General features: G+C 45.9%; 1 protein-coding gene across 1 annotated transcript; it reads right to left on the bottom strand.

Moving 5' to 3' along the window:
- Positions 1 to 568: 568 nt before the first annotated feature.
- LOC135906803 (lysosomal aspartic protease-like) lies at positions 569 to 21943 on the bottom strand. Its single transcript, XM_065438398.1, has 8 exons — positions 21784 to 21943; positions 20408 to 20498; positions 16872 to 16989; positions 12429 to 12610; positions 10329 to 10585; positions 7955 to 8096; positions 2454 to 2552; positions 569 to 884 (listed from the first exon to the last, which is right to left on the bottom strand). Exons 1-8 carry the CDS (start codon positions 21840 to 21842, stop codon positions 708 to 710), a joined length of 1125 nt encoding a protein of 374 aa, XP_065294470.1. The 5' UTR covers positions 21843 to 21943; the 3' UTR covers positions 569 to 707.
- Between the last annotated feature and the right edge of the window lie 176 nt (positions 21944 to 22119).

The following is a 22119-nucleotide window of genomic DNA, read 5'->3' as shown; positions in this document are numbered from 1 at the left end:
TCGCACGTACGCCATACGGCGCGCAGCGGCGCTTTTAGCACCTCTGGACTTAAAACAGGAGCTGATGGCGACAGCGACGCCGAAGACAGAAATGCGCCTGGAGTGTCCATATGGTTGTACCACAATAATAAAAACAAATGCTCTTCAGTTTTCCATTTTCACTACTGGGGAGGCCAAATAACAGAAATAGCAGGATGATCTCCATAATCTATTGTCACAGAACGACGCGCTCGAACAATGACTTGGTCCTAACCTCTAGCAAATAAACCTGTACAGCTTTTTATTTGCCTGAAATGTTGAGGCGCTTGAGCAGGCTTAAATTCTATGAGGTGTATATTTTGCCCCAAGGACCCTTTAGCAACCTGAAATCATTCAAAGGGTGCCGAAAGGGTGTTGTACTAACGAGTACACCCTGTTTTAAATATTTTAATTAAGAAGCCAGCTTACTTTCGAGGATGTAACTTTTCTAATAATCTACGTTAGAGAAAAACATGTCTTGAGTTATTAGGCAGGAACAGTAATAACGGCACAGGACTGCTGAGAATAATACTCATCACGTACACGCATACTTAGTTCTCCAAGGCTAATTTTATTCAAGAAATCAGAAGAAGAAACCAATCGCAAATTGCATTCGGCAGCTATTTCCACAAGCGCCCTCGCTCAAAATAGTGCTCAACCGAGTCCAGTTGTTATTGCGCTCTCTCCACTTAGTACTCAGTCTCGCGGGCGTAAGCGAAGGCAAGGCGCTTGTCCCACAGGAAGATGCCGGTCTCGAAGATGGTGTAGACGCGGCGGAGGAAGTTCTGGCCAAGCAGCCAGGTGGAGCCACCGGGCAGCTGGTGTGCCGTGTCGACGATGAAGCCGGAGTAGCAAGTGGAGTTCACCTGCAAAGATAATGAAATATTGAACAGTTAACGATCGGTCAGTCAGTTGCCGGGTGTTGGGCCCGCGGGGCATTTATGCCACGTGCGACTGATGATAGTACAAGTTGGTCTTTTGCTGCGATAGCTTTTAGACGGACAACCGAGGCGCCTTTCTGGCCTTCGGCGACGTCATGCTATCACCAGCACACGTACGGCTCTCGAATGAATGTTAAACATTCACCCGGAATTCAAGTCTTGTATCCCAACAATGGTACAGTATTTCCCGCAATATTTCTGCACAGCAAGGTCACGGAATTTGGTGGACATTGCCATCATTAAGCATGTTGAAAGCTTTCCACACATACTGAAAATTCATTCGTTTCGTTGATGAGATCGAGGCGTATCCAGGTGTAACTAGCTACCGATTACACCTACCGATCTTTGCTTTGTTTTAGAAGCATATCTGAAAAGTAAGGTCTACTTTTTTCGACAATTACTCAACTTCCTTTCTCTATTCACGCAAAATAACATCGGTCTTGATTTTGCTTTACGAGTCCTCCGCCACTTATAAAAAAATTTTTATTCCCAGTGGCATACACAGTGCACGTCCGTTTGCAGAAGCGTGTACGTATTTATACACGTATGTCTCCAGTTTCGTTTCGTTGAAAATGAAGCAGTTGGATTCACCTTAAATATGTCTTTTTGCAGTGACCCCGTTATCTGCCTACTTGCTCAAGAAGTTCACTTGGTGTTTGGGAGACTTATTCTTCAACAATGCTACAAAAAGTGTTTTTTTTTATTATTCTTAAATTGTTCACAGTTGGAAGGACAACAATATGTGTTTTTTGACGGGTTTTTCACATCTAAATTTTGTTTTCGTTCGCCAGGTCAAGCTGTATATTCGACAGAAAATGTAGCTGCATCTATTTCGTGGTACTGAGGCACCTTAAATATTCAGAAATTAGGTTGTGTTGTATTAGTAAGTAAGACATGGTTTATTTCCCCGCAAGATATATCAGCTATCACTAAATATTTCATCATTAAATTTTCATTAATGAAGTCGAATAGACAGTTTTACCTTGAAAGAACTTTAGGAAACGCCGATCATTTATCAGTAGTCATAAAGAAAGAGTTGTGGGAATACACCGAAAAAAAAAAACATTTTTCCGTGTCGCTTCCTTTCATCGTGGACTTTAGCATTCTGCTGCGTTACTGAAGCATGTAAATCCCGTGCACCAGTTCAACTAAAACCAACATAAAGCTTTCAACACCATTTACAAACACAAACATACTCGCACCCACGCCCACATTCACAAATGTACCTAATTACGTTAACATATACAACCACATGCGCGTGCCCAACCCTCATACCTATGCGAAGGTGTGTTTGTGCCTACGTACAGAAAGCGCCAAGGTACTTCTCAGCACAAATGAAGTATCTAAGCGAACCAACGAACAAAATAAAGCTAACGAACCATGGGTAAAGGTGTGCATGTATTTTCTTTTGTAGAGTTGTGCTGCCTAAACCACTTGATTTGCGCCAACTAGCGCAGCGAATACAATGCTAATTACTTGAAATCTTGTGCTTACCTTGACAATGTAATCCTGGGGACGAAGATCGAAGTTCCTGCTGGTAATCTTGATGCTGATGATGGGCAAGGTCGGGATGTCTTCGCAGTCAACGGTGTACTGCAATATGGGAACCACAGAGAAAGACGTCTCAAACAAAAAGAAAAGAACTATTATGCAGTAGTTTGCATCAAAAGAATAACAAGTTCCAGAAAGCGAGTTGAAGACAGGTATAATATTATCACTTCTCCAAAGTGTGCAGATCGTTGGAATAAAAAATTACGGTAGTAGTCATCTCACGATGACCCTCAGTGGTAATGCGATTAGAATTCGATCACCACAGCGACGCACCGTATACCTGAAGTCCCGTTTTTTTACCATGCGTGTTGGTCATTCTCGGGCTTCCATTGCTCCAGCTATATGCAACATATTTCGGTATCGTGCAACTTTGCTAAGGCACTCGCTTGCCAAGATCGCCTATGTGCATGGCGAGATGACGACGACTGTTGGATGCGGAAGCAGTGACAACGGTGGAATGACGAAGAAGGAATGACGTTGGTGGAACGACAAAGGCTATGGAGGCACGACGACAATGAGATGACGATTCTTAAACGAAAATGGTATCGCCACGACAGCTTGACGACGAAGACATTAGGAAGAATAGAATGATGACGAATGTGTGACGACGTTGGCATGAAGACGACAATATGACGAAAACCTGATAAGTAGGCTGTAATGATGGCGATAGCACGACCACGACGGTATGACGATGAAGGTAATCAGGAGGGATGATAGTGACTGTCTGACTATGATGGCATCATATGGCCTGACGATGATGGCATCACTGCCACGATGATATGGACTGCCTGACGATGATGGCAGCACTATGGCGCCATGATGTGCATTGAATGACGAGAACAGGATTAAGATACGATTAAGATTAAGATTAGGATTAAGATTAGGAGAATGAACAAGAAGGAATGACATTTATGAATCGATGAAGGTGGTATAACGATGGCATGATGACAATGCGATGACGTTGCCGTAGTGATGACGATTGTAAAGCGGTCACGCGACGACAACATGACGGCAGTGGTACTACGACGACGACTTCCCGACGACGGCACGGCGAAAGTGAAATTACAAAGTAGGAATGACAACAATGGATCGACTGCGATGGCATGACGACTACGGTATGACAAGAAATGCATGATGACTGTTTCACGACAACACATTGAGAACGATGGCATAACAACGGTATGAGGACAATGAGATGACGAGGGGATGACGACAACGCCTGGCGGTGCTTATATACCGAAGGCTGTTTGACGACGACGGCATGGTGAAGCTGTACTGACGACAACGGCATAATTACGACGGTATTAATGCGGACGCATTGTAGCGACTATCCGACTAATGATCCCGGTAGCATGACAAGGGCAGCATAACATGATTGAACAACGGCAGCACGAACACGATATCATGACGAAAAAGCATTGAAGTCGATGGAACGCTAAAGTTCGCATGAGAGAAAGGCGGGTTGACGATAGTGTTCTGACGTTACTAACGTGAGTAAGATACTAAAACGACAGTGTGGCGACAATCGTATGACGATGACTGTGTGGCAGCCATAGCATCACGACATCATGACGACAGTGGGATGACGAAGCAGGTATGATGATGGAACGACCCCGACGGCATCACAACGGTAGTGTGACAAAGCTGGAATGACTACGGTGAAACGAGCATGATGGCATCACGGCCGCGAGCACATACCTAGTGGTCTAAGCTATTAGAGAAGTTGGGTCACTGGGTCCGCGTAGAAGGCTCCACGACGATGGCATGAGGAGAATGGGATCAAGAAGCTGGAGTGGTGACGATGGAACTTCCACGACGGCTTCACGAGAATGAGCCCATGCCTAGCGACCCTAGATCGTGGACACCTTGGATCATAAGCGTCGGGCTAAGATTCTAGCTAGATAAATTGAGTCTCAAAAAGTCTTATGTAGAAAAAGAAAGCCAATCGTAGTGAAACTTCCAGGTCATCGAAGCACTTATGAGTAGTGAACGCGAAGGAATTAATGTTCAATTTCTGCGCTGCGTGTTATATTTTCGAGTTTTGCTGCGAGATAGCGAGTTTTGCGATTCAATTGATGCGGGTTTTTTTTTGGTACAGCTTTTATGTTAGCATGCTGGCTGCAGGCCGAAATAATTTAGACATTGGTTAGAAATGAAGCATTCGGTGCCACCGACGTACTGCGCGATGAGAGGTCGAGGAAGCAGCGGCGCTCACAAGGCCAGCGTCGCGTCGCCGTATCCGCTCCGTCGAGGTACGCTGGTGACGTGACGTCACGGCGACGCCCTCTCCCGTGACACAACACATGGCGAGCTAGCGCGGCAGCGGACGCTCCTATTGACCCGCTCTTCTTTGTCGAGGCGCACTCGTGGCGAGGTGTCGAAACTAATGGGAATTTAGATGCAGTTTCACTGCTGCTGATACCACCAGCTTTTTCGCTCAGTGGTTAATTTTAACGCGATAGCGTTAAGGAGCTCGTGTCGCAGAAAAGCCGGTGTCGTCGGCGTCGGGTGTCGGCGTCGGCGGCGTTGACCGTGAGCGATAAATCACGGCAGGCTCTTCATAAATAAAAAGCAACTTCCAAGATTGGCCCGGTGGGAATCGAACCCAGGTCTCCGGAGTGTGAGACAGAGACGCTACCACTCAGCCACGAGTTCGATGCTTCCAAGCGGTGGAAACGCGCCTCTAGTGAATGCGGTGTTGCCTTCGAAACCAGCCGTGGAAAGTTATACTGCGGTGTATATCGGTAATTATGAACATGTAACGTACAGAAGTCACAATTACACGAGTTGCGAAGTGCGTTTCCGCTGCATTTCTTTTGCGCTTTCCGCACACGCAGAGCCATCTTGCGGCAAACACAGAAGACCCCCTCCTCTCAATGTACGGCGCTGCCCCGACAGGAGGCGCGCCGCGCGCGCATTGGGACCGCTGCCAGGCGCGTCGCGGGACTCCCTCTCCCCTGACGACGCTTCGCCGTGCTTCCGGTTTAGATTACTATCTCTCTGCCCGTGCCGATCACGACGTTTGGCGTGATCGTTCGCGTAGATCGTTTTCCCTCCGAGACACCGAGTTCTTTGGTTCGTTTCGTTCGCTCAGGCGCACGTTTCGTTGTCGCGCCGAACGCTGCGTTGCTCGACGTTCACCGCGTGATAGGTGGGCGCTAAGTCCGATGCGGGGCGCATCGTAAGTGATTGCTGTGCGTAGCGCATTGTCTTATACCCCTTGGCGGGTCGACGGGAACGCTGTCGCGTCCCACTCTTGAAGGCGAAGCTTAAGCGTCCTCCAATTTTTGTTCTCTCGCATCAATAAGCGATTGTGTATGGTTATTTCTCACAAAGTGGTGGACCTTAGCTACCTGGAAACGTGCCTAAACCGGCTGCGCTGCCGAGTCAGAGGCGCGGCTACTCGTAGCTGCCGGGGAGCGTGGCTTTATTGGCGTGTAATAAAACATTTTGCGTGGCAATATAGCGTTGTTGAGACCTTTCGGCACCTATGAAACATTTCTCAGCTAGCTATACTTTACTGAGGATCTGCTTTAGCGGCATCTTTACCCTTCCGTTGCGCGCCGCCGTGGTTTTCCACCTGCCACCGCTACCTAAGTAAGGCGAAGTGTACCAATCGCAGACGCCGGCACCACCCTCTTCGTCCGGTTATCCACTTTCACTGTGCTGGCTCGGCCCCATAGAAACTCGCTCCACTTAACCGTGCTCCTCGCTTCTTTTCAACCAATTATATAAAAGAAACTGCTCATTGTAGGCAATGCTATTTCCTTTGAAAGCAAAAGAGACATCCTATAAACGAGAAGTGCGTTTCATTGGGCTTTTCAATTAACGATGAGGGCTAGCGCCCGATGCTTGCGTCGGTGATTACGTAAATGTGACGTCAAGAGATTGTAATAAAAAAATATTAGAATAGTTTTACGTTATAGGGCTCTGGCTGATGACAGGACTATCATGATTCGCTAAGCTGTCTTCCTCGCCCGAAGGAATTAGCTATTACACGTTCAAGAATTTGATATCGCATGCTGCGCTGTAGAGTGTGATTTGCGGGACTGATCAAGTGACAATACAAGTATGCGGCCTCTTAGTTTATTGGCCATTACAGAGGAAATTTTCGCACTTGAGACTGCCTTCAAGAACATTTGATATCATGGCATACACAGGGGAAGGTGACCACAGGACATCATACACTAGATGACTAGAGTGAGGACGATTTTCCGATTAATACAGTCCATCTCGCAGCATCTTCAAGATGTGCTAAAGTGAAGCTACCCAATAGTTGCTTCTCGAACACAAACAATATCATATTTTAGTCCTTGATTTTGCGATGTTTCTTCGCTGATACCCTCTGATCCCATTGTAAGGATATCATCAGGGATACATGTGAGTTTGTGAAAAAGTAACGTTTAGTGGAGCGCGCATTTCTCTTATTATTGCGTTAATTATATCTTCTCGTTCCTTCTCATGCGCTTTGGTAGTATGAATGCGTCCGGCAGTAACACATTAAAGTAGTTTGGATTTTCCGCATATAGACCAATTTTAGGGTGGAAGTGGGTGATCCTGACACCAATTGATGCAAGGAACACTGCGTCTAAAGTTAGTATGAAGGATTATCAATAAAAACTTTGGCTTAGGAAGCGGTATATGAAACCTAGAACTTGGAAGTTTTAGAACATTACTTCAATGCCTTTTCTTGAAATTAAATTCTTACAATAAACCTGTGCTTGTGCAATCAGTCACAGTGTCCTTATTTTTTTAAGAGTACCGTGGACAAGCTTCTAATGTAAAAAAGGCTAAACACCATTTTCGAGAACCACGGAGTAAAGTTGCTTTCATGTCCTCACTCATGAAAGGCGCCTTGACAAGTAATTAGAAAGTTTTGCTAAATAAATGTTTTCTATGGATCTACTCTTATTGTTGTAATCTTATTGCATGCAATGAATTCCCCAGAATGCCTTGTGACCTTATTTCCCAATGGAGACCCGAATGCTCAATTTCAAGCGCTCTGTGATAGTCGCAGAGAACCGTACAATGCCCTGAGCAAGTTGCATATGTCCACGTGTCACTCACACGCACCCATAAGGGTGCGTCCTATTCTTAGGTATTGATCGTTATACACAACACCATTCTATTCGAAGAGATGTGCGCGCAGCTTGATGCACTGAGTCAAGTGAAGACGAGGGGTTTTCTCTAACACTAGCTTCAGCTAAACGTAGCATGTTTAAAGATTTCAGTATGAGCAGGCTTCGTCCAACATGTGAAAAACGTGTATCCTGTTTTACTTCTGTTTGATAGAGAAACATAGTTTAGGCGCACTTTGTGGCCCGTTGGAACACTTTTCAAGGTGCGGTGAAATTTGTTTAAGTGCTCTAACTGTATTCGTATATATGTCGGCGGCATTTCCTACATTACTCAGTACATTTGTATCACGTGAACAACGTCCTCACCTCGCCGTGGGAGGTGCTGGAAGCGTTCAGGGTCTTGTGAATCAGATCAATCTGCTGCTGGGGACCATAGATGAACGGCAGGGTGGACACCGGCTTGGCGTAGAGGTCATCGGTCTGAATCCAGCGCTGGCCGATCTTGATGCTGCAATAGATGAATACGGAGAAAGCTCTCTTATTGACAACTTGCTTGACTATCTATCTGTATAGACTTTCATTGTGTTGATTAGCGGGCACTGCCAATTCGTGCCTGTTGCCGACACTATACTTAAAGCACCCAGCAACCCGAATTATGCTTGTTCTTTTTATTTTGCGTTTCCCTATTATGAAACTTGACGATGTCTCCAGCGCCAGTGGAAACACCGAAATAAGGCCTTCTCATGTTTTCAATTACTATTGAAATGAGTTTCCGCACCGATTGCAGCGTCATGCATCGACAATTTTTGGTACTGGATGTGACGCAAGTGCACGTGACATATGCTGTTCGTTCTGACTTTGTTCGTTCTGACTGGTTTCAAGAATATTTTGTGCGTCTTTATCCGAGACATACAACGAGGACCTTAATTTTTAAAAATAAAAACGGGCATTACGCTGTTAGCAGCTCCATAGAGGGCACACATTTGTGCAACACAAACCAATCTTGCTTGCAAGTGGCACTAGGTGCACAGTCCAAAAGTTTATATATATATATATATATATATATATATATATATATATATATATATATATATATATATATATATATAGATACATTTACATATATACATATATATAATGCGAGCATGAGCACATGCACGTAGCGAGTACAGTCAACCAGAACATGGCTGCTTTAACCTAAAGCTATTGCAAACTTTTCTATTCCAATTCTGCAATCAGCCTTCCGCGACTGGCCACGGACCACCCCCACTTCGCCTGTCTGTCATGCGAAGTCACGAAAACCGTGCTAGCTCCCAGTATAGCATGGCGTGTACACACTGATTAGGAATGATTCGACCGAACAAACGAAGAAAAAATACTATTTCTGATTTGACGCCCTTTCGCCGTTAACCCTCTGCTATTGGTCAAAAGGTTTCAGGTTGCACCCGCTACATCTGTCTGGCACTCGACGTCACAAAACCGCAAAATCTCATTGCGTCAGAGGGACGTGTACGCGATAGAGATGCATTTTATGCCGAAAATACTGCGCCGCTCCGGAAAGTACAGAAGATGGCTGCCGCGATCATTCGGACACTGGCTACTCGCACATGCCGGAGAGCATGCGTTTATTTGCGTATGATACTTCTTGCGGAGGGGGGGGGGGGTGGTTGGAGGGAGCGGAGCCTTCTACTTCAGGCGGCCCCGGCGGCCGTCCGGGCTGCTGTCTCTTGAAATCGATCTGCGCCGGGTACGGTGTCCGTGCTGCGCTTTCACGTTTTAGTTCGTGTTCATGCGAGCAGCAACACGCAGCTCAATTCGCTCGCTGCTGCTGCCGCATTTCCTCACTGCAGCGTTTTTACAGCGTGTTTCCACGGTCATCGAGTGAGATGTGTTCACGTGTGCTTGGCTGCACCTGGCGCCATGCTTGATAATTTGTTTAGTTTTGCCTATGTTTACAAGCTTATACGGCCGATAAAATTACTATCCCTAACTTCGTATAGCTGTCCACTTATATGCTATCGCAATCGATGATTCGCCTTTCGGGTGAGGCGAGATTGCAATTCTTTATTGATACACCTTTCGCAATACCGGCAAAACTCGAGGTGCAATGTAATTAGTAGATTTTTCTGAATATTTTGTGATTTTATCACTCACACTACAATTATAAACTTTCCTCTGCACGTTCACGAAGGTATTGGCTATATTCCTGCAACGCTCCAACTTGAAAAAGATTTCGTAATTCAGACTATTCCTGGCGCTTGTATATATTCTCGATATTTCCCCAATAAACACATTTTTTTTTAAACTGACATGCTTTTGACGAAGGCGCCTAATTCACCCCTTCGCTTCTGCTTTTGCCCCCGCACCAGCCTTATCACTTCCAGAATTCGAATTTCCCGCACGAGGTGACTTTTACATCGTCGAAGCGTACGCATTTGGTAATGCGTGTTTCTCGATTACGTCAACCTTTTCAAACCCTTATCGCAACAGCATGTTCCCGCGAGAAATACAGGTAAATGTACCGCTGACCACGGACTAATGCCGTATACAGAAGTTTGGCTAAATAAAACTAATTTACTAAATATAGTTAACGGCCGAAAGAGAGAGAAAAACAGACTGTGTTAAATTCTCAGCAGAAAGAACATGACAGTAAGTAAAATGGGAAGAGCGAATAAAAACGCGCATGGCAGCCGTATTATGTGTAACAGAGTACTCCGAAACCATGACAGAGCTCTCTCACCCCTGGAAGCGGATGATCCACTCATCGGTGGCACTCTGGGCATATGTGAGGTCTCCCTCGTAGTGCGACTTGTCGATGCCGCCGAGCACGAACTCGCCGTCGGTACCGTTGACGGTCGGGTGGAAGTAGAAGGCGAACACTGGTTGAGGGAGGAGTTGGCTCCAGAACATGTGGTCGAAGATGGACCAGTGCTCGGACAGGAAGCGCGACTCAATGCTCAGACCGACGGCGCCGTCGAACTTCACACCGTTGTAGATCTGCGAAGAGTGACAGGAAGGGAATGCGCTCAGAATCATCATTCCTCCACCACTGAGGAGGTGGAGAACGAGAACGAGAAAGATAAACAGTTAACAGCGTCAACGATTGCAGAAAGAGCTGCTTCTCAGGAAATTGGGTCTCGTAGGAAAGAATCAATTGCCCTGGAAACCGCCCCATCATGCCACCCTCTGCACCTCATTCAACGTCGACGTATCACTTTAGATAATTAGGTTCAGTGGCTACTTAATAGGGCATGCCGAAATTTGTCATTCCCGCATGTGTGATCGACAGTTACCCAGCAGCCCTTGTGACGAGCGAGTACAGTGACGCACACATATTTTTTGCAGCAGAAATTACACGTCCTCAACACCATATGGCGACGGTGGCGTTCCCCCCATTAGCGTACTGATTAACACTTCTTACTATCGCTCATCAATTTAAAACATTTAAAGCAAACACACTGATTCTCGCCCCCCATGCCAAGTGGCCGGCACAGCCCACAGTGAGCTGTGGGAAGTTGTAGAGGTGATGAAAGAGCAGCTAACGATAAAGCCATGGCAAGCGAACAATTTATCCTAATCAGTGCAAACAACAGTGTCGTACGTGCTGAATGAGTGCAACAATTTTATAATTCCCTTCGACACCTTGTTTAAGCAGCTCTCTCAGAAATCAACGCCCTGTGCTGAATTTGTTTTAATGCGGATCATTTGCCTATTACGGGGACCTTTGAGATGGGTAGGTACGTTTGTGCATTCTCTCTTATGGTACCGCTTGGCTAATGAGAGGGTGCGTCTGGCATTGCGAATCGAAGCACGATCCACTGGTGCACTTGCCGAACAATCTATAACTTAGTCCTCAGCTGTCTGATAAAACGAATGAGCAATGCTCAATGCTCCAACCTTCCTCATTTGTGGGAGCTAGCACTCTTAAAAGGTTGGCGCACCTCTGAAGTCGCAGGAATGCCTGTTTGCATATAAAATCAAGAACAGCTGCGCGGGCACCACTTTTGCACGTGGTCCTGAAGCGAGAATAAAGCGGCAGCTGAAAAGCAGGCGCAAAAAAGGCGGCGCGTCTAAGCAAGCGCCGTGCCTTATTCATTAATGTTGTCGTCATTCTGGCGCCATCGTCGGAAGGACAATGTCATCGCCGCTTTCCTCACACGTACCATCACTTGCTTTGCAGGGTCAAGTTTGGCCATTTAGGGTGCGATCTTGTACGCGTTCCAAACTCGAACGGAGGCGGTTCGTTCTTTCCGTCGCGAAATTGGCGGTCCGTTCTGTTGCGTTCGTCCGATAGCAGACAACACGGAATGATTGACAGCAGATATCACTTCTCAATTGACGTCATGGCGTTCTTCACCGTTCAAACTGACCAACCGTGTGCGCCTCGGTGGAACGGACCGCCTCCGTTCTATTTTGGTGCGCTATCTCAAACGGGACTATATAGTTTCTAGTTGCGGCATCCCCGGCATAACATATAGTCCTATATTGTGCGGGACCTGGATAATTTTTGTGCGGGTCGAGATTAAAAGCATACTCGACGCATATATTTGGGACATTAAAGCATGACGCCCACCGCATTGCAGAGAAAGCGCTAAACAGTTCCCAGCGCCAGCTGTGTCCTCTTTAATGCGCCGTTTTCTCCTCATATGCTGGCACCCGACAAACAATGACAAAAGAGAGAGAGAGAAACAGAAGCTCGTCGTGTCTCTCCACCTGTGGATATTTGGTTGTCTATTGTTTGCTCCACATATAAAACCAGATCTGCCCACTCATTCAACCCGTCAACCTAGTGCTGTCACCCTGTTAATAGAGTGGCCCTGCAGGCTCAAACCTAGCGCACCTTAGGGTCAATGACGGTAGCCTCGACAAACAGCTGGTCGACGACCTTGATGCCGGCGATGTTGATGGTTTCGCGGGCAGCGGTTCCCAGGATGCTGCCACCTCCGATGTAGGGGGCGCTCACCCAGATGCCGTAGGGCCTGTACGACGACGAGTGGCTGTTGTCGAACAGCGGGCGATCCTCTGTGAGCCGAAGTTGAACAGCGTGTGAGTTTGAAGAGGTTTTCAGTAAAACAAACAAACAAACAAACAAACAAAAGAAACAGGCAAATTCAACTGCAGTTGCCGTCTACTTAAAGTGAAACAGCCTTGGTGTGATTCTTTCATTACACATGTTTGTTGATATATGAAGTGTGGTTTTCGAGGCATGAATATCAGGATTGAAGAGCAGCATGCTATACGAAGAAATGATTTCATTTGAAGTAAGCTATATGAGCTAATATGAGTAATCTAATATGAGTAAGTAAGCTAATATGAGCTGCATATTATATACACTTATTTACCTGCAGTACATTAAGCATTTATTATTTGGCAAAATTTTAAGTGAAGACCCATAGTGCCATGTTGCACTCGTGCTGTTCGTTCTGCGTCAGTCTTGTCTAGCGCAACTGTGGATCGAAACGCTCCAAACGTCTTTACACGATGGATTGCTTGCGAGAGAGTGTACTTTGCCGCTTGTCGAAGCATTCCCCTGTGGCCGTCGACGTTAAAGGCCAGATATGTGTTAATATAGGCCTGGAACTGGGAAAGGAAGCTCCGGTTTAATAATTTTAGGGTTCCTTCGCGTGCTGTGAAGGCCGTTGGCCAGCGAAGCTGCGTTGTCACCTCGTCTGATAGACGAATGCGACGTAGCCTTTAACTGGGTCCTACCGAGCCTGAGCCCGACGCCGTTCTGCTTGCTCCTTTCATCGCTCATCGCATTCGCGCTGCTCCTCAGGAGTCCTAACCATGCGTAGGTTGCTTTGGGCAGCAGTTCCGGCGTCCTGTCTAGCCAGAGCACGATGCCACTGTGCATAATAACGTTGCTGTTCCTGACTCAATGCATCGTCTTCACGCTGCTCTTTGTGCGTCCTAACTATGCCTGGTGTTTCCATAGCGATGTCACAACAAAAATGACATGGGTTGCTAGGCGGGCTGTTCTTTTACATATAAAAGTACAGCTCTTTAGCGTCTTTTACATCTCACGCCATGCTTCGTATGCTACAGTGGCGCCTTTCTGGCAACTGCAGCTTATGCAACCATCGTCTTAAGCGGGAAACGCTTGCGGCGAACGTTATGCGTGAAAGCGGCCTTTCTGTTTTTTTTGTCTGTGTGTGTGTGTGTGTGTCCCGCACGGCCGGCGGCGCCACTGCTGCGGATATTCGGAGACGAGCGCCATCTGGTGGTGCTGCAAGGAACTTGCTGCGCACGCGGCGTACGAATTTAGCTGTGATTGGTTCAGTTTTCTGTCGCCAAAGACGGAGAAATAGCGGAATCCTAGTTATATACGGCTTCGCTGTAAAATTGGGCAGTTTGACCTGAATGGCGAAGCAGTCGAAGCGACAGCAAGGTTTGACGCTAGACTGAAAGTTGCTCAGTAAATGCTCTAGGAACACGCGGGGACGGTATGTTGGCGCGACACAGTACGCGAAGCAAATAGCTGCGCAGCGAAAACGAACACCTGACAATTGTTTGGCCTCCCGCAACGCTGAGGTGAAGAGAATCGCCGTGCATCAAACTGGACTCATCGTCACCGTTCCTCTTAATCGGCGCAGTGGTGGAGCCTGGACAGTGTTCTTCATCCCGCTGCTGGCACGAGCGTTGTGTTCACGCATAATGCTCTAACCACACTAGCGTTGCTGCTAAGCTGGTACTGATGCGAAAGCGTCAAATCGCCCATTGAGCAAAAAAGCCAGCGTCTGTCGTCTGTAGCAGCAAAATGCAGGTAAACTTGCAATGGCTGCAAAGCCACACCACGAGCGTTCCTCGATGGAGCAGAGCGAGCGAAAGGAAAGACCGTCTGCCTCGATAGCGCTCATGATGTTGCGTGAGGGGAGAGGGAACCACCGCAACGCCACGTCATGCTCGCTCTCGCCCTCGGAAGGCTGTGCTATCCGCGCGTTCTTTGTTCGCGCAAGCTCTCGCCGGCGTCCTAACTGCGCCTCGCTAAGGCCAAATCAAAACGCGCCAAGAGTCTCAACGTGGTCGCTTGCCCCCGAGGAGTTCAGGATTCGAAAGGTCGCTCATCGGCGTTCAAGTGGGCAATAATGATTTCGCATTCGCAACTCATCAGTGCTTAGGTGCGGTCAGATTTTTCGTATGTAGTGGTGTAAGGGGCACAGACACTAGACGGCAAGCTAACGTGATTAAATACTTCTAGAAGCGTGCGATCATTACTGATTTTTGGATAAGAAATCAAATAGTGTCTTAATCAATTCAGTGTTCGAATTGAATGGTCCCTATTCGTAAATGCGAAAAATTTTCAATTACTTTTTCAATATTTCGAATGTCAACTGCGCCTAAATTTACATAAACTTGAAGCAGAAGCTCGTTATATTTTCATCGCCGCGGGCATAGTATAGACGAAGAACCTAAGATCATGCGCAGTGGAGCAGGCTACGTAACTTAGGTAGCCATAGTTTACAGGCTACACAGCGATCATTCGCACTTTCTGAGGAAACAGACGAATGCTGCGCATGTGAAGAAACTTATTCGCTCCTAATGCCGCATTTGGGCGTTTAACAAAGAACACTTCAAAACGTACTGTCTAGTGACAGAAGCTTGCTAATTTTGAGAATTCTGGGATGGGAACATTGTTTTACATAACTGTGATAACGGCCGTTCATTATTTGAAAACTATTCGAAAAGTATTCGATTCGATTCGATTCGATTCGATTCGCTTCTGGCACTATTCGACTGGCATTCGCTCGGGTCTCAAAAAATCACTATTCGCAAACTCCTAAGTATTTCGCTGGGTGGTGACAGACGCCGACGGTTTTCGATCCGTCTAATCTCGTTCACCGTCGAGGTGTGACGCTTACACAGTGCTCCTCATCCAGCCAGCGTTTCAAGATCGCCGGTGGCTGCTGTCGGGTCGCTGACTTTTCGGTCGAGCAGTGCTGCGTCGTGTCGCAACCGCGTATAGTTGCACGAAAATGCCATATTTTCAGTCCTAATTAACAACATATAAAAGCAATATAAACACCGACAGTGTGCTCTACACAATAACAGTGTTTTGTAAAATAGAAAAAAAAAGACTGCAGTCTGCTGAATATAATCAAAATAGAAAGAAGAGTCAAAAACCGCAACGTAGGCGGCCGCAGCAAAGATGAAATATAAGTAGGACAGCAAGGTGAGAGGCTATCTTAAAAGAAGCTTGAGAAGTTTTTATATTTTTTGTTTAAAATGGCAAGCTGTGGCTGTCCATTGCACTGGTCAGTTCAGTAAACCTTTGTACCGAGCACTCCGGTAAAACGTCGTGTCGAAAGCGCAGTTACATGCCTGTTTCGGATGTTGAAAAGACAATGAAACTCAGTTAAAAGTAAACTAACAAGAAATAAGATCATTTTTGTCTTATTTAATTTAATACAGAAATGCCCGTTATAATGTGTTTCTTTGCTGGTTTTTTCGATGACTGTGAAGATTTATAAATGAGAGCGCGAGTTAAATCACCCAAGCCACACGTTCCCAAATTCAAGTTTGGCTACACTATTCCATTTGTAATCCCCTGGTTGCCTGAATTCGCTGCTCTTGTGCTGCCTTCTGCACTGTTAAATAATTCACATCCTTACACCCATAAAGAGTGTAAGGCGTCGAGCGAGTTATAAATCTGTTTACGCACTTATTCACAATTAAGCGTGTAAGTTATTTTTTACAGTGTGTTCTTCTGGTCCAGTGCTGGAGCGCGACGGTGACTACGGACGTATGTGCTGAAAGCAGCCACAGCGCTTGGTCGTCTCGGGCAGTATACGGGCCTACCAGATAGGCGGTTGGCAGTGACGTATGCTGCCTAAGAAATTTGGGCGCCCATTTCCGTTCCCTGTTCATTTTTTTCTCCCTTGCCATATTTACAAATCCTTTTACTTTTCCTCCTTCTAGGTAGCCAATCGGACATTTTAATGGCCAACTTCCCCGCCTTCCCCTTGTTCTCTCTCTCTCTCTCTAGTGTCCCTCTATCTTTCTCTCTAGCACATAGTAGTATCTGCACTCATCTGAACCCTGATGTAGATTATATGGACTATATATGGATTATATGGAGATTTCAGGCACACCGTGTCGTTTCAGTCATCGCTGTGCTAAAAAATACGGCGTGTCATAAGTGGGGCAAGAACGAGTTCAGTGCACCGTAAACTTTCCCATTTAGCAGTCGCAGTTAGAAAATCCAGCAATCGTGTATTGTTAACGTTTCTTTCATACAATATATGCATACGTGTAGATATATGCTATGTATGCTATATGTACTCACGGCACTGTTCCACACTGCAACCAATGGAGGGCACCCAGGTCAGGTTGGAGGCAGTGTCGAAGATGACACTGAAGTTTTGGGGCGGAGTTCCGATGGTCATGTAACCGTAGTACTGGAGCTGCATGCGAAAGAGAAACACGAACGGCAATGCATGCTTCTGGGAACGTTCAGCTCATGAATAGCACAAAACACGTGCAACAAGCGCAGCACGGGCTCCCCGCCCTGTCTTCGCCTTCCAGTGAATGTCTTGTTTTGCGCTTTAGTCACGTTCGAATGGTGAGTTCATCAGATCGGGGATGTAACCGTGGCGTGGCTGCGAAGCCACAAATGCGTAACCGTAACATCACGGAACGCTTATAAATCGTGCGTTTTATGAAAACGTTCGGCCACATGTTACTTTCCTGTAACACGTGAAGGCGAAAGCCTGCTGCGCGTGATAATGCATTAAGTTATACGATCGGAAGGATCAGGCGCCTTGCAAAACAGAACGAGTTGCAGCGTGAAGTAAACGTACGGCGTCGTGGGTCGATCTCCTCAACAACACATCTATGCACATGATATATTACCTAAAAGTTATTTCGTTCTCTTGCTCTTTCCGCCCTTTTTCCTTGCTTTCTTTCGTTCTTTCTTTCCTTATTTCTTTTGCTACGTTCTTTCGTTCTTTCATTCTTTCGTTCCTCAATTTGCTGCTTCTATCACTCTCTCTTTCATTTCTTCAGTCATATTCAGCCATTTCATCTTTGCTTGCTTGATGAGCCATTTCTGATGAAGATATCTTTCACATCACTGGATTAGACAACGCTTTTTTTCAGGTACGACTCATTCCAATGGGCCACTTCGTACTTTCACCTTTATAAGTTTTTCAATCGCTAGCGAATCTAGAGCTCAATAAAGTTTGTCACTCACACACTCACGGAATAGCTAACGCTTACACCGTCGTTTTTGTTGTTCCTCCTTTGTGATATTCGATGATAATGAAAGTGCCGTGATCCTTAGTGTTCGTGAATGTCTCTCACTAACAGATACGGATAAATGTACCGGAAAGCCGAGAGCCGGAATGCGGTGCGAACAATTTGGAGCGCTCATAAGTGCCACGGTGGGCCTCGTTTCCGCCCAATAAGATTTACGACAAAGCTGCATACTAGTGACGTTCAGATGCCAACTCGGGTACCCTGCTTTGAGAACTAAGAACGGGAGAGCTTTATGGCAGCAACACTCGTCTGGTACTCGTGGGCGCTGTAATCACAGGACACACTGTCACGTGACGCATCGTTAGAGCAACGTACGAAAGCACGTGTGTGGCGGCTGACGTCACTGCGCTATGCACAACTCGCCGATGGAACAACGCGTGAACAACAGTGAAGTGAGAGCAGAGGAGAACGGTCTGTAGCAGATGTTGACGTAAAAATACTTTAGAAGCACGGGACGTGGCAGCCCACTCAGAAATAACACACTCCGATGGCCCTCAACATCACTAGAAACGTGGCTAAGGCATCCCCGCACAAATGGGCTAACAGAAGAAAAAAAGACGGGGAACGATTGAAGCTACTGGCAAGTTTTTGACAAATGTAGAGGCCTGGGCTTGTGGGTTATTCACAACTAAAAGCATGTACCGCGCTAAGGGTGCTGACTGTGTGAAAGAGGACACACCCTTTGCCCCCTCATGAAATACAGGGTGTCCCAACTATCGTGCACCGAGTAAAAATACGCAAATGTCATGCAGCTAAACCCAACCAAAGTAATGTTATTTGCCGTCGCTTGACGTATTCAAATTATATTTTGCGTTGTGCCTAATTACATAATTAGTCATAATTACTTGTTCAACTTCTCAAATAATATAGTTAGATTAAATCTGTCAATGTTAAAATTGTAGAGCAACATGCAAAATTCGCGATGCAGCTTTCTGTTGATCAATACGTGTTACACAAAAGTGTTTTTCTGAGCGTGAAATAAGCCTTCGGGACGTACATGGTTTTAATTGTTTGACAGTTGGGAAAGCAAAAGTACTTCATGCTTTCACCTATATGCGTTTGTTGAGGTTCCAGTTGGGTTCTTTCGCACAGTGTTTAAGAGGGCGTTCTAATAAAAAAGGAAATGGGACAGCCATATATTTCGTTCTACAACTTGCGAATGCACATCACAAAAGTAATTTAAATCAAAGTAGATTCGCATTTCGAATTTACAGGCTGAAGTTCGTGATTCAGAATATATTACATAAACGGTGATGAATGATATTTTGTTGCTTAGTGAGTGGTTCATTTGTATTTATCGTCTAAGTTATATGCGCCGTTTCGAGTCATCATCATCATCATCATCATCATCATCATCATCAGCCTGGTTACGCCCACTGCAGGGCAAAGGCCTCTCCCATATTTCTCCAACAACCCCGGTCATGTACTAATTGTGGCCATGCCGTCCCTGCAAACTTCTTAATCTCATCCGCCGACCTAACTTTTTGCCGTCCCCGTCCCCGTTTCGAGTAGTCCACCTCTAAGGCTAAAATTAAGCTCGATAAATCAAAATGAAGTGCATAAACTATAGGGTAATGACCTGAATACTCGGCTTTGTATCATTATTTAGTACTTCTTTCTTTTGTGTCTTTCGCAATTTGAGTTCTACATATGTAACGAATAGTGATTTTGCTCCACGTAAAAGTTAACCTTCGGACAGAATTTCATGCAAAGCAACAGCGCCATTGGTTACATTAGAGGTCACGTGTACATCGACTCGCATTCAAGAGGAAGCTTTAGCTCGGGGGTTCTTATCTATACACATGGGAAAGGAGAAATCGTTTTTCTTGGTAACCGCTGCACTAAATTTCATGATGTCTGTTTCACTAAAAAAAAATTAAAAGCCAGTTACTGTAGTAGCGAATTTTTGATTGGTGCCACTGATTTCCATAAGAATTGTTGAAAATAGCAAATTTTAAGAAAACCATACTATCAAGTGTAAAATTTCAGCAATGACAAACGATATCAGCATTCTTTACATTGCATCTAAAAGCACATCTAAAGACGACTAAATTGATGTATTATGCCTAGCTTTTCAATACACAACTAATATGCACGACTTTTGCAAAATCACTATGAACATTGTAACAAATTAAACAAACTTTATAAGTTTAGCTATCAAATTTGTAGGCTTTCAATGTTCTAGCGGATGCAGTTTACAGAACTGCGATATCTGTTCTTTGTGCAGACTTACGGATTTTTAGCCTTCGAGGTCTTACTTTTTTTCGATCTTGCTGATTTTCTGCAATTTTCGTAAACAGACTCAGGCCCTGAGTTTAGATTGCGCTTCCGGTACTCACCATCATTTAAGTTTGTCTCTCAAGTGCAGCAGATTTTAATTTAAACCGGCCCAAAGAGATATGTTACGAAAGCTTTTCTGCATTTTACACGTGTTTGAATAGGCGACATCGGAGTTAGTTAGGCCTAGGTTAAAGTTCCCTCTCGAACATGCTTGTCTCTGTCTTGCTTGTCTTCACACAGAAAAGGGAGGACATGCTGGTGCTTGCTGAGCATCAGTGCTCTCACCTGAGTGTAGTTCAGGGGTGCGATGTAGCCTTCGGAAGTGTTGTGGTACATGTTCGTCACCGGGGAGATTTTCATCTTCGTCAGTGGAATGCTGCACAAAATGGGTAACATACCGTGTCAACGTAAATAAATTGTTGGCGAGAAGAGACAGAGGGGAATTGCGCACGCTCGTGCGACTAATATCGACCTTAATAATATTTGGGGTTTTACGTGCCAAAACCACTTTCTGATTATGAGGCACGCCGTAGTGGAGGACTCCGGAAATTTTGACCACCTGGGGTTCTTTAACGTGCACCTAAATCTAAGCACACGGGTGTTTTCACATTTCGCCCCCATCGAAATGCGGCCGCCGTGGCCGGGATTCGATCCCGCGACCTCGTGCTCAGCAGCCCAACACCATAGCCACTGAGCAACCACGGCGGGTAAATATCGACCTTATACACTGTCCGAAAAAAAAAACGCAGTATTCCGCATCTCCGTTTCATTGCTGCGTCGCAATCTGCTGCGCCAGGACGAGTAAAATACTGGGGAAAGAATGACGGTAAGTGCAAGCTAATTTTTATGCGCATGCGCTTTACTACGTTGCGAAGATATTTTTAATCGTCACCGTTTAAGATGTACTGCGTGCGCCCTTATTTTGACAAGAGGAGAGTAAGTAAACCATCTGTGACATATTGCACGTTTCAGATCAAATTAAAGAAGATAGGCGGAACAAGCGGAACATCGAAATTACGTTTTAGGATTTCCAAGTGAGTCCTTGAACAGATTTGCACAAAAAAACCTGACAGGCTGCCTGTGATGGGTATTTTTTTGGGGAGAGGGGGGCGGGGAGGGAACTGCGTGCTGTTGTACTAGTGGACGCTATGAGATTTAGTACTTTAAACCATGGCTGACCATATGCTTATGCAATTTCCATTAGCTACGAAATAGGTCGCAAGGACGCAGTTACTCCTGCATGGAACGCAAGTATAGCACTTACCCGTCAGTAAAGTTCATTCACAATGGAACGAGAAATAGCGATAATATGGCATATACGAGCAAATCCTCCTCGCAGTATGTTACAGCTCCGTTCATTTCTGCATTCATTTACTATAAAAGTAGTAAGGCTGAAATCGCAACGCTCTCTTTCCAACTCATAAAAGAAAGCAATGAGAATCATGTTTTTTTTTTCTTTACGTGTGTCATCCTATTATGTTTCGAATTATGAAGCGTTCCGTTTCAGCGTCTCGAGTTGCGAGTCGGAGCATCGCGTCATTCTTTACATGCATGCCCAACACGAAGCCAAGCTGAAACGATAAGAGTGACGCCCATAATAACCAATATTTTCTCTATAAACTACGGATTTTCTTTGGGGCACAGATGGTCATTACTCTTACCTAATCTTGGCGGCGGCCGCGCCGACCAAGGCGATCAGCGCAATGCACACGGCTCTCATGGTGACGACTGGAATCCTCCGATCAAGAAAAAGAACAACTGGGTGCTGGTCCGTCTCTAGTCACTACTTGGAACCGTCGAGCGTACACCTCTGTCCGGACGTGGGCTTTTAAAGGGTCGCGCCACTCGGACGTGGCGCGATATCGCCGCGAAGCTGACGACGCCGCAACGTGGAGCGTTGTCAGACCGCGCCGCAAGAAAACAACCGAAAGCGAAGGCAGCAGCAGCAGCAGCGGCAGCGCCTTGCGACGTCTACTTACGCCGAGCTGGCCGATCGA

Source organism: Dermacentor albipictus, chromosome 7, assembly GCF_038994185.2.
Source record: "Dermacentor albipictus isolate Rhodes 1998 colony chromosome 7, USDA_Dalb.pri_finalv2, whole genome shotgun sequence".
Taxonomy (NCBI): domain Eukaryota; kingdom Metazoa; phylum Arthropoda; class Arachnida; order Ixodida; family Ixodidae; genus Dermacentor; species Dermacentor albipictus.
This window is presented reverse-complemented; position numbering and strand designations above follow the sequence as displayed.